Source organism: Phaeodactylum tricornutum, chromosome 6, assembly GCF_000150955.2.
Source record: "Phaeodactylum tricornutum CCAP 1055/1 chromosome 6, whole genome shotgun sequence".
Taxonomy (NCBI): domain Eukaryota; phylum Bacillariophyta; class Bacillariophyceae; order Surirellales; family Neidiaceae; genus Phaeodactylum; species Phaeodactylum tricornutum.
The window spans coordinates 404,054-415,852 of NC_011674.1; the positions used below are offsets into that span (position 1 = coordinate 404,054).

Here is an 11,799-nt window from a genome sequence, read left to right on the forward strand (position 1 = left end):
ACCTCTCTTTTTCACCACTCCATCGTTGGCATTTTGTTGGTGAGATTTCGCTCCCTTTCCCGTCAGAGAGACACGGCTATACACGGCTATACACACACATACACACACATACATCACACAATCACCATGAGCCGTGCGCCAACGTCCGCCGCGACGAAACCGAGTCGTCTACTGTTCGCTTCCTGCAACAGTCAGCACCGTCCCCAAACACTGTGGCCGGCTATTCGTAGCCGCAACGCCACAGCCTTTGTGTGGGCCGGTGATGCCGTGTACGCCGACGACTTTGATACCGTCTACACTTTTGGTTGGCCCCGCATCGCCCGACTCCAATCGCGGGACGCCACACCATCCGAACTTGCCGGACTCCTACACGACCAATTGACCCACGACGGTTACCAGTCGTTGGTGAAGGACCCCACCGTGACGATTCTGGGAGCCTTGGATGATCACGATTACGGTGCCAATAACGGGGACCTCACCTACGCACACAAGGCCGCCAACGGCGCCGCGTACGTGGACTTTTTGACCGCACAGAAACCCTACCGCCTGGATGCGATGCGTCAAAGAGCCGTTCGGGGACAAGGCGTCTACGGAGTGCAAGTCTTCGACTTTAGTCGACCCGTGGGTCACGAACTTGTTGATGAAGCGGAGGCCGGCATCGAACCGGATCATCACGAACACGAATATAACGACAACCACAACGGCAACAAGGAGTCGTCACCATCAGTGCTTTCTAATCAATCCGTAGCCGTCTTTCTCCTGGATGTGCGCTCCAATAAAACTCCCTGGAAACAGCAGGGATTGGGAAAGTACCGGGTGGATTACGCTGCGGATTTTTTGGGTCCCGACCAGTGGGTCTGGTTCGAAACGGCCCTCCGGAGATCGACCGCGACCGTCAATGTTATTGTACAAGGACTACAAGTACACGCTGACCGGTACATTGACGGGAACGTGGTTGAAGACTGGAGCCGCTTCCCCGCGGCCCAGCACCGTCTCTACCAAACCATACTGCAATCCAACGTCCAAGCTCCCATTCTCGTATCGGGTGACGTGCACATGGCGGAACTACTGCGCAAGGACTGTCAACCAGTGGGTCGTAGGCAAACTGATGGGGAGGCCGACGGTGATCACCGCGACGCCAATCGCATGCTCCTGGAAGTTACCACAAGTGGCATGACGCATTCCTGGGGATCGCACATATGCGCGCGGCCGGAGTCGAGTTGGTCCTGTCGCAACGCCTACGTCGATTGGAGTATGAGTATGGGGATGCACGTGGCTCATCACAACGGTGCCTGGACGGATCTGGTGGACCTAGAATCAGCGGAAGAAGGCGCCAAAGCAGGAATACAATACAATTTAGATCTAAATTTTGGAGAATTCGAGTTTGACTGGGAAGCAAAAGAGGTGAAAATTCGGATTCACGGTAACAATGTAAACGCAACTGCGCCTTATTTGAGTACGCGGTGGGATTTTGATACATTGTCGGGTAAGACCCCGGCACCCCCGACGGGGCTCGTGCGTGATCGTGATTTTGACGACCTGCGACGTGACCTCCAGCATCACGGTGTCGAGATTACTGATCGTGACTATGTTTGTGTCGCCTATCGTGGCCCACAAACCCTGGCGTTAAAGACTTACGGCTGTCTCACATCAACGGGATTTTCCAGCATCCTCCTCCTGATACCCATTCTGATTCCGCTCATCCTGCTCTATTGGGTCATATCCGGTAATTCGCCCTACGCCAAGGCCAACAAGCGTCAACTCAAAATCGACTGAGGAAACCATTGAGACATCGAGTTGGACGGATATGCGAATACCTGCCCCCACTCTTTCACGGTACGGTCGGCATCGTCGATTAGATGCCCATACTGATTCAATTTTTGTCGTCGTTTGCTTTCGCGGCGCTCCATGTAAATATAAGTATGCATCCACCCGGATACTACAACGGCAAATAATGGTCCCATTAAAAACAATGCCGCCACGTTGTTCTGGTTGGCCACCGTCCAAAACAATCGTATCGATGATAGAGCGTAAAAGCCCATGACAATCAATCCCAAGCCCACCCGTTTTTCGCATAGCAGCACTCGATACCACTCGTCCCCCAATGCTTGTTGCACTAGCAGTTGCCGCATGATCTTGTGCATAATTTGGCGATTGTGATTCATTTCACTGGAGACCACCAACATCTGTAGGATTGTGAGCGGTTCCCAGGTTGCTGGGAAGAGCATGGGATCCGTTTGGAAGGGTTTAGTAGGAGGCTGCACCGTCCTTCGTTGACGAGCAACGTCTCGAATCCACTGTTCGGGATCTCTCAACCACTGCAACAGTTGCCTGGGATGCTTAAGTATCTTTTGAAGACCGGGTGGCGTTCTAGATGGTCGTCTTTTCGCCAACTGTGGTTCCAGTTGCAATCGCAACGGACCACCCCACACAGCCATGGCCGCGCCGAAAGCATGTCCGGTTCCAATTACGGCAATGATCCACAACAAACCACACCACGAATGGCATCCTCCATTGGTCATATAACACGGCGCGTGGGATAATCCCACCATCGATTCCATGACGTTACCCAGTAGGAACAAAATGAGAATTTGGGAAACCGCCCGCGCTAGCGAACGCAGCGCCGCCGGCATTTCGTAGTATCGCCAAAATTCGTCTTCAATGCGCTCGACAGTGGTGCGCAAGTACCTTCCACGATACCAATCCTGCCCATGAGTGAGCATGGCGTACAATCCTCTTCTAGCGACAATCATGGGTGCTAAAAAGCGAAGCGTTCCCAACAACGCCGCTCCCAAAGCCATGGAACCAGCAAACGCTATTCGAAGCAACCGAAGGGCCGATAGGGGATCCAACGTCATCGACATAGAATTTAGAGAGGATTCCTTCGTGCTATTAGTCGGTGTTACGTATACGTCGACTTCGCCTTCACGTGGCATCCAAGACAACGTGCTCCCTCGTTGCCGGAGTCCTCGGCTGTCGTCGTACGATGATGTCACCCACGACGGAATTTCGAGCTCGTTGATAACTTCGGCGTTTAGCTTCTTTCGCCGCGAGGTCGCTTTTTGTTCTGAACTGCTACTTGATAGATTAGCCTTCGATAAATCGTTTGACTCCGGAGATGGTTCCATCCCATCTGTTGGAATGGTGAACTCCGAGGCTAGACTTCTCTGCTTCCGACTTTGAGCATTTCTTGACGAGACTAAACCCCGCTTTTGGTAGTAGCTTCTACTACTAGCGATTCCCGTAGGTTGGTTGATAGCAGCAATTTTACAAACATGCAGCAGCAAAAGAGGCCATAGAATCGTGTATTGCTTCATCGTGCAATGTGAGACTCACTCTGATTTTTTGGTATTCACAGTCCAAAGTGGGAGGCCCTCATGATTGTCGGCAGCGTCGGATGGTAGATGGGAAGACGCATCGCCAAATCTGGAAAGTTGACTGTGAATGACATAGGAAACGGGATCCCCGAAAAAGGTAACAACGCCAGAAAAACGTCTGACCGTACTTCTCTCGTCCATCTTGGCGCGGACAAGGATGGCGTGTGGCACTACCTCGTAGTACGTATTCTACGCTATTTCGGGAACGAGACAGTTTGCGAAAGAAAACTCCTCGAAACTCTCCAAGCCTTGCCCTCTCACAATCGCAATCGCAGCGTACAATCGTCAATTTCAACCAACAAAACAACATGTCTGGAAAAGGAAAAGGAAAGGGCGGCCGTGGTGATAAGAAATCCACCACTGCCTCCGCCAAGGCTGGTCTTCAATTCCCCGTCGGTCGTATCGGACGTTACCTCCGTCAGGGCAAGTACGCCACTCGTATGGGAGCCGGCGCTCCTGTCTACCTCGCGGCTGTGCTCGAGTACCTTTGCGCCGAGATTCTCGAACTTGCCGGCAACGCCGCCCGTGACAACAAGAAGAGCCGTATCGTTCCCCGTCACATCACTCTTGCCGTCAAGAATGACGAGGAGTTGAACAAGCTACTTGGAGGTGTCACCATTGCTGCCGGTGGTGTCTTGCCCAACATTCACGCTATTCTTCTTCCCAAGAAGAGCGGACCTACCAAATAAACAATTTAAGCCGCCTTACAGCGCAAGTCGACTGCATTTGTTGGTCGACATTCAAAACAAACCGGATTTTATCAAATCCACCCATACGTCAAAGAAGCTCGCAACCAGCACACCTTCTCTCGCTACATTTCAGCCCATCAAAACCGTTATTTTGAGTAAGGACACTCATCACTCGTCCGTGTGTAAACATTTTTCAAAAACTCGTGCGGGATACACCCTCTGTTAGTGTGCCGGCAGCAATTTACCTTTCCAATAGCTTGCTTTCGTATGTGGCACTCGTTTTGATCGGACCAACAACATCTTCCAGACAAAACGGCAACTGAAAGAGCACTACCGCCACTTGATAACCTCTACTGGTACTATACTTTTCAATCCCGGATTGATATTTTGCACTTTTCCCTTTCTCTTGTATTGCCGACGGCACGGTTGGATGAATCCTGCAAATAAACGATGTTGTATTCGTCCCGACCGGCCTGATCTAGAAGGTAATCATCATATGAGAGTTCAACCCTCCCGACCGCTGTTTGTCAATTGCGGTCGCTACAGTCGCCTTACTATTTCACGCAACAATTTTGGAAGACGACATCTTTTGCATTCCGCATGCATGACAGCCACCATATCTCACATCAATTGTCCGATTTTGCATCTTCGACGATGAAAGGCAACGAAATCAAAGCCTTTCACATGTTCCCCGTCGATTCACTTGACCCGCAATTGTTGAATTACAAGAAAACGAAGGTTGTTCATTTTCTTCGACATGCGGAGGGAACACACAATGTGAACAAGGCGTACAGCAATCCCATCAACTTCGATGCACGTTTAACTGCAAAGGGACAAATTCAATGTCAGCAGCTGTCAGCATCAATAAAAGACAGCTTTCCTGCCTTGATGGAAAGCGAGCTAATAGTGACATCACCACTAACACGTTGCGTGCAGACAGCGTTGCTTTCGCTAGAACCGATTTTCAAGTATCAGCCCACCGTGCCGTTCGTCGCCCATGAATCCTTGCGAGAAACTGTCAATTACTGCTGTGATAAAAGACGCACCATCTCGGAAATCTCTGGCGACTTTCCTACGGTGGACTTTTCTCACATCAAACATGATCACGATGAGACTTGGGATACTTACGAGAGCCGATTAGGCTGTCACGAAACGTATAAAGTCCATCGCGAGTCAGCCGAGCTTTACAAGGTCGCCGAAAGAGGTCGAGAATTCTTTCAATGGCTTTCCGAACGACCGGAAAAGAAGATTATTGTGTGCAGTCACTCTGCCTTCTTTCGTTGCGTCTGGAATTGGGGACTGGACAAGGAGGTGCCTTATCAACCAAAGCAAAGTTTGGACGATCGCGATATAGGCACAAAAACGTTCCTGTTGTAGAGTATTATGGCGACGTCGAGTTTTCAAAGTTTCACCGTCGAGACTACAAAAACTGTGAGCTGCGCTCGACTCTTGTAGCTTTTCCTGAATAGGATTCAGGTAGCATATTCACCTAAAAATACTGTTGAAAATTGCGGAGCAAACGCGCATTGCATAGATGTGAATGCTTGGGCTTTCATACTTTACATGTCACACTTTTGGACTGGTGCAGGTTCTTCCCCTGCCTAATTTTGGGTCTCTCAGTTTCCTTGAAGTCTTCTAGCAATACATGCAAATTGTCAGATACGCTTTTCCTTCGGACAGAATTGGTTTTGTTTTGATCGGCTTTGCATCGTAGAACTGGGAGCAAGTAAAGCCTTACTCTACTACTAAAGTTCGAAGTGCAAAGGCAGGCTTACTGCTATCTCTCTGGAACTTTTTTAGTCAATTACATTATTCCACTGATAAAGAAACTGACATATTTTGACAGTCAAATCGGGTAAAACACCGTACACCATACAGACGCTTACGATCTGATTCACGACATAGATGATGTTTTTTTCTCCGACAAATTAGGGCCAACAAACATAAACGACGTACTCGACCTGCCTTCTTACTCACAGTCAGCGCAGGACCACGAACGCAACCGTGTCGTTTTCTGTACACAAAGCCTCCAACTGTCCTCGCTGAGCCTGGGTATACATTGATAGTCAACTTCTGCTGATACCATTACATCTCATTTTGGACGACCCAGAGGATAAAAACTAGCATCGCGTTTGTTTCTACTATCTGAACATGGAATATGAAGGAGGCTCGAGGAAATCCTTACGAGGATCAATGACGTCGAAGCTTCGAATAGTTGGCTTGGCATTCTTCTTTATGAAACAGACGTCGGGCTTCGTAATACTGCAACCACCAGCCACCTTCGCGCGAATCTCGTCAGTACAGCTTTTCTCCGTCCCGAATGCACAAGAAATGAAAGCGGGAGAGATTCGCAGCGAATTAGAAAGCTACGGTATAAGCACCAAGAGTTTTCTCGAAAAGAAAGAATTAATCAAAGCATTGGAAACGGCCAGAAAGCAGAGAAACATTCCTTACAACGATGTGAACGGGAGTGGTAATAAGGATAGAACAGGATGGGGCAGCCGTAAAACGAAAGTCGGCAAAAAAGACGAAGGTAAAAACAACGGCATCCCGTCCCGTGAAGAGCGACTAGCGACAGAAATGGAAAATGCCAAAACTATGAAGGTCGGAGACCTGAAAAAAGAGCTTCAAAATCTGGGGGTATCTACACGATCATTCTTTGAAAAGACCGAATTTGTCAAGGCCTATGCGGAAGCAATTGTAGACGGGGCAGAAAAGGCAGCTGGTAAAAAAAAGGAAGCGTATGATGCATCGTATAGAGATGTGTCGATGCAGAAGATGGACAGCAAAAATCCGCGGCTGCTCCAAGGTACCATTATTGATGTGCAGCTATAATCCTAGACAGGTGAGACTTCGGCAGGCTCCTTCGAACTCAGAATTCAACATGATACTAGTCACAGTAGTTGGAGTCTTTTGCATGACCGCGTCACCTGTTTATGGGGTGTGTTTTAGAAAATGATTTTGCACGTTTACGAACCCTCTTCCGAATGCTCAGTCGACCTCAACTTGGAATTTACCCATATCAGGGGGCCTACCACAGCGCACATCGTCAATGGCGTCCACAACAGCTTTGCACATCAGGTTGTAGCTGTAATAAGTGTAACCTCCAACGTGAGGTGTAAACAACACATTAGCATGGCGGCTCAAATCGTCGTCTGGGTCCCAAGGTTCTGACGGTTTCACAGGATGTCCAACTCCAACGTCCGAAGCGTAACCGCCTACTCGACCTGAATTCAAAGCCCGCCAAACCGCACTATGCTCCACACGTGGGCCTCTCCCAATATTCACCACAAGCGAGCCTTGACGAGGTAAGAGTGAAAGGGTTTCCTCGTTCAGCATATGGAAAGTTTCGGTAGTAAGGGGACACGCGAGAATGAGGAGATCGGTTGTGGGCAGGCATTCCCCTAGGGATCTTGCCTTGTGAATGCCTCTCTCCGGTTCCACTGTCCAATGTTTTCGTACAACTGTCACCTTTGCTCCCATAGCATTCAGATACTCGCAGATCTTTGAACCAACAGCTCCGTAGCCCACGACAGTGACATTCTTTTGAAAAAGCGACTTTGGAATCGGCAACCCCCCGAGAATGCGTCCTTGGAACCTCTGAGGTAAGTCCTGAAACGCTCTCCGCAGCAAACTCAGCGAAAGAAAAATAGCATGCTCTGCCGTCGCTTCCGCGTTCCCCGTCCCGGCCGCGGGTATGTTGGACACGGCGATACCGTGCTTCGTCGCAGAGTCCACGTCCACTCCTTCCAAACCTACCCCGTACTGCATTATCAGGCGCATCCGCGACGCCCGTTCGATAAAATCGGCACGGAACGATTGCATAAACGGGACCGCCACATCCACCGTGGGTGCCAGTTCCCACAGTTGCGCATCGGTGGGGGCGTGCACGAGTTCGACGCACTGTTCCAGACCCCGCTCCCGCACCAAGGCCTGCGTGTACGACAGACCGGCTTGGAAATGTGGTCCCGCGTATACGACGCGACAAGGCCGAGTCAAGCGAGCATGAAAGCGCCAAAATACCCGGGTTGCCATGGTAGAGCTGGTCCCATTGGAGGCCGTGTTCGCTTCTATGAACCGCCGGCGGCCCTGTGATTCACGAATCTCTATTGTGATGGGTCCTGGCGTGGAACAAAAATGAAAGTATCTGTACATTAGGTTTCCGAAATCCATCCGTTGAGGCCCAGAACCCTGGACAATGAGACAAAGATATTTAATGAAGAGAGAATATCCGAACGGACAGGCAGATGCAGGCACGACTTGGCTTCGCCGAAGTGCAAAGCGAGGAAACGAATATCACGACAGATCCTACTCTAGCACTTTACTGTTAGTTGCTAGACTGCAGCTCTGTGAGAGCGATGAGCGCTGAAGAATATACTCGCAACACCCACTTCTTTTTATTTACCCGAACATAGATAGCCTTGTCCAGTCGTAGACACAAAAAGCAACCAACCGACCCGTTGCGAAGAATAGCCCCAACGCCATTCACACTGTACTCTGTTCACGATGGACACCGAAATGCGGATTGATCTCTACCAAACATCACGGGAGCGCGATGCCTACGACGAACAGGCTAACCTGTACTCCATCATCCTCGCGACGGAACACTTGGAACGCGCGTACGCCCGGGACGCCGTCACGCAAAAGGAGTACAGTCACGAGTGCAAAAAGCTTCTTTCCCAATTCCGCTTGGCCGAACGCGCCGTGTCGTCCGAAATGAACACGGAAACGTTCATGACGTTGTATCAGATGGACTGTCCGCGAGCGAAAGAGCGACTGTTGATTCAGGGCGTTCCGGAACCCATGAAGGGTGGGTCTGACGAAGCGAGTCACGCGGTTACTGTAGCCGAGACAGTGCAGCACTTTATAACGACCATGGATGCCGTCAAATTGGAACAACGGGCTGTTGATGAGCTCCAACCGTTGTTGTCGGATCTGTTGGATGCCTTGACTCGAGTCCCAGATACGCCTAACGATTTTGAACCAAACCATAGGATACAAAAATGGTTACAAAAGTTGAATGGAATGCGGGCCGTAGACGAGATTGATGAAGATGACTCTCGACAACTCTATCACGATCTGGACGCGGCGTATACCGAATTCACCAGATACCTCAAGAGATCGTAGTTACAAACCTTTCACGCACTAGGACCCTGCGGTACCATGTTGCCCCGCCAGCTTGGGACAGATTTTCTTGTACATGCAAAGGAACGTCTGCTCCTAATTTCTCGTACGATACTGCAAAACAAATAGGAGTCCTCCGACTTTGAAAAGGACGAAGCCTGCGCAAGTAGTTCACAAACATTCAGCACTATCGCAAATCTATCGCCAGCCACACGAGCAAAAAAAAAACCATTTTAAAAAAGCCTAGCCACAGTTTTGTTTACGTATACGTTTGTGCGCGTCTTTCGTGAACGACACACGGTCCAATATCCCCGTCATCGAGAAACTACGCTTCCGTCACCGAGGGTGTCGGTGTCGCGTCGTCATCCTTCTTTTGCAGACCAACCGACTGTAGGAATTTTCCAAACGCTCGCTTGGGACTAAAGGGCGGGTACTTGTCCACCAAGGAACGGTCGAACTTGCCGGTGGTTTCCACCGGGATGTACCGCCATACGACGGCCAACAAGGAACCGATCAAGGCCATCCACACGACGGAGACGGCCGAAGGCACACGGGCCGCGTAGTCACCAAAGTGCAGCTTGGCCAAGAGGAAACCAAAGGCGGAGCTCTTCATGGAGGTTTCAATCGCCATGGTGCGGGCGGACGTCTCGCCAAATCCGGTCAAACGGGGCAAAATGTAGCCGACGAGTCCTCCCAAAAGATGAATCAACATTATGGGGATCTGTAAACGCAATCCGGCGTTCAGGATGGGTTCGGCAACTTGAGCGACCGCACTGGCAACCAGTAAACAGGTCGAGACGACCCCAACAACGGGGGCGAACGGAAGGATTTTCTCGACAAACCGGGGGAAGAATTTGTTGGTGGTCATACCAATCACAATCGGAGCTAGCACGACCTGCAAACGTAGCGACAACAACACTAATGTGTGAGCTCTGCTCTCCAGGAACCTCCATCGACGAACGGTGCAACGAGTGGGTGGTGTACTGCAACTACGCGTTACTAGGCGGACAGCGATGAACGTACCTGAATGGTGGATTTGGCGATCCCAGCGGCGTCGACGGGTACGACGGCCCCCAGGAGGCTCTTGCACAAGAGCGGGGTCATGACGATGGCGCCCAAGGTGGTAGCGGTGGTCATGAGGACCGACAAGGCGACGTTACCCCGGGCAATGTAGGTACACAAGTTGGAAGCTTGTCCACCGTTGATGGACCCGACCAACACCATACCGGCAATCAAGGCGGGTTCCAAGGCGAAAGCCTTACCGAGTCCCAGAGCCAGCATTGGCATCATTCCGTAACAGAGAGCAAACTGCATGAGCGTGGCGTTGGGACGGGCGGCTACCTTTTTGAAATCGTTGGGGGTGAGCGTGATGCCCATGGAGAGCATGAGTGCGGCCAGACCCGCCGTAAAGTATTCGGTGGTAAACCAGGCGAAAGAGGACGGGCTTTTGAGGGCGAGACCGGTGAAAAGGACGGTCCAGAGGGGAAAGAGCGTCGTGGCGACGTTGGCCGTCTTTTCGTAGCCTTCAAAGAGTTTCTGACCGAAGGATTTTCCGGCTGCCTCACCGTTAGCGGCTTGGAGAGACTGTACCAAGAAGAGGATATAGGAAGAAAGACCGTGAGGATCGCTGCTTTGTGGTGAAACCGGAATCCTCTCTCGCGCTCGGTTGGTATTGTATCGATGTGTGCGGTATCGTTGTCGATTGGTACGTACCGTTGCGGAAAGAGCAGTGGACGTCGTCGTCGTAGAAATCGTGGGAGCAATCATTGGCATCCGGGAGAAGGACACGACAGCCCGGGGTGTGACCTGTTTTTGAAAAAGCGTAGCAAACGAAAAAAGATACGAAATTGTATACGTGTGAGAGTATGGAAACGACTACCTTACACCCCGTGCGAGGACTTTTCATCGCTTGAACGACGATAACAATGGTCACTGACGTACCCCAGCCGTGCGCAATGCCGGAGCAAACGCGGTAGTGGTCGACAGGACTGCACATAGTCCGAAGCATGCCACTTGCGTAATCTTCATGATAACGATAGATTGAGTATGTACGTTTTTGTTTACGTTGGGGGATGTATTGCAACGGTTCCTCGTGGTATGCAGGTGTTGTACCGTTCAACAAATACTACTACTCAATACTCGGCAGGGAAGTAAGAGCGATCAACAAAACTGAAAAGATCGCAAACGACACAGGACGATTATTTGGGGGAGTTTGCACTGCAAGTGGCCGATTGGGAAGCGCGAGCGTGATGGATGATGAGTTGGACGGGCGAGACACGGCACCTACGGACGGTAACGTACCAAAGACACGACGACGACGACGACGGACAATCCACGACGAACGCACCCCAAGGAACGGTCGTACTGCAGCGCTCTCGTTTCGATTAGAGAACCGTCCATGTCCTATTTGTTTGGACCGGTACTCGATCTCGACGTCACTCGATCGTCAACGGATCACTCACTCACAGTCAACAAACCTTCGGACACCGTTCGCTCTCTCTTCCGAATGGAGCGACAGACGGACATTCCCAAAACTGGGACGGGTTTACATTACAGTTACAGTGAACTGTAAGTTAGTTCGCCCTTGGTCCATTTCAACGCATTGGCAG

At 50.7% G+C, this 11,799-nt stretch overlaps 8 protein-coding genes across 8 annotated transcripts; 5 read left to right on the forward strand and 3 right to left on the reverse strand.

The window, feature by feature from the left end:
• Positions 1 to 26: 26 nt before the first annotated feature.
• PHATRDRAFT_45174 (predicted protein) lies at positions 27 to 1,580 on the forward strand (the record flags this gene model as incomplete). Its single annotated transcript, XM_002179165.1, has 2 exons — positions 27 to 1,525; positions 1,558 to 1,580. The coding sequence occupies exons 1-2, from the start codon at positions 127 to 129 to the stop codon at positions 1,578 to 1,580; spliced, it is 1,422 nt and encodes a 473-aa protein (XP_002179201.1). The 5' UTR covers positions 27 to 126.
• A 177-nt stretch (positions 1,581 to 1,757) lies between these two features.
• PHATRDRAFT_45175 (predicted protein) lies at positions 1,758 to 3,330 on the reverse strand (the record flags this gene model as incomplete). Its single annotated transcript, XM_002179383.1, has 1 exon — positions 1,758 to 3,330. Exon 1 carries the CDS (start codon positions 3,315 to 3,317, stop codon positions 1,758 to 1,760), a length of 1,560 nt encoding a protein of 519 aa, XP_002179419.1. The 5' UTR covers positions 3,318 to 3,330.
• A 355-nt stretch (positions 3,331 to 3,685) lies between these two features.
• On the forward strand, positions 3,686 to 4,066 carry H2A-3a (histone H2A; the record flags this gene model as incomplete). Its single annotated transcript, XM_002179166.1, has 1 exon — positions 3,686 to 4,066. One exon carries the CDS (start codon positions 3,686 to 3,688, stop codon positions 4,064 to 4,066), a length of 381 nt encoding a protein of 126 aa, XP_002179202.1.
• Positions 4,067 to 4,750: 684 nt separating this feature from the next.
• PHATRDRAFT_11759 (predicted protein) lies at positions 4,751 to 5,341 on the forward strand (the record flags this gene model as incomplete). The annotated part of the gene is made up of 1 exon (XM_002179167.1): positions 4,751 to 5,341. A coding segment is annotated over one exon (591 nt), but the record flags the coding sequence as incomplete, so codon positions are not given.
• An 876-nt stretch (positions 5,342 to 6,217) lies between these two features.
• On the forward strand, positions 6,218 to 6,901 carry PHATRDRAFT_34799 (predicted protein; the record flags this gene model as incomplete). The annotated part of the gene is made up of 1 exon (XM_002179168.1): positions 6,218 to 6,901. The coding sequence occupies one exon, from the start codon at positions 6,218 to 6,220 to the stop codon at positions 6,899 to 6,901; it is 684 nt and encodes a 227-aa protein (XP_002179204.1).
• A 156-nt stretch (positions 6,902 to 7,057) lies between these two features.
• PHATRDRAFT_34800 (predicted protein) lies at positions 7,058 to 8,221 on the reverse strand (the record flags this gene model as incomplete). Its single annotated transcript, XM_002179384.1, has 1 exon — positions 7,058 to 8,221. One exon carries the CDS (start codon positions 8,219 to 8,221, stop codon positions 7,058 to 7,060), a length of 1,164 nt encoding a protein of 387 aa, XP_002179420.1.
• Positions 8,222 to 8,584: 363 nt separating this feature from the next.
• On the forward strand, positions 8,585 to 9,193 carry PHATRDRAFT_19669 (predicted protein; the record flags this gene model as incomplete). Its single annotated transcript, XM_002179169.1, has 1 exon — positions 8,585 to 9,193. One exon carries the CDS (start codon positions 8,585 to 8,587, stop codon positions 9,191 to 9,193), a length of 609 nt encoding a protein of 202 aa, XP_002179205.1.
• A 448-nt stretch (positions 9,194 to 9,641) lies between these two features.
• Positions 9,642 to 10,711, reverse strand: PHATRDRAFT_3046 (predicted protein; the record flags this gene model as incomplete). Its single annotated transcript, XM_002179385.1, has 2 exons — positions 9,642 to 10,085; positions 10,214 to 10,711. Coding segments are annotated over 2 exons (942 nt in total), but the record flags the coding sequence as incomplete, so codon positions are not given.
• Between the last annotated feature and the right edge of the window lie 1,088 nt (positions 10,712 to 11,799).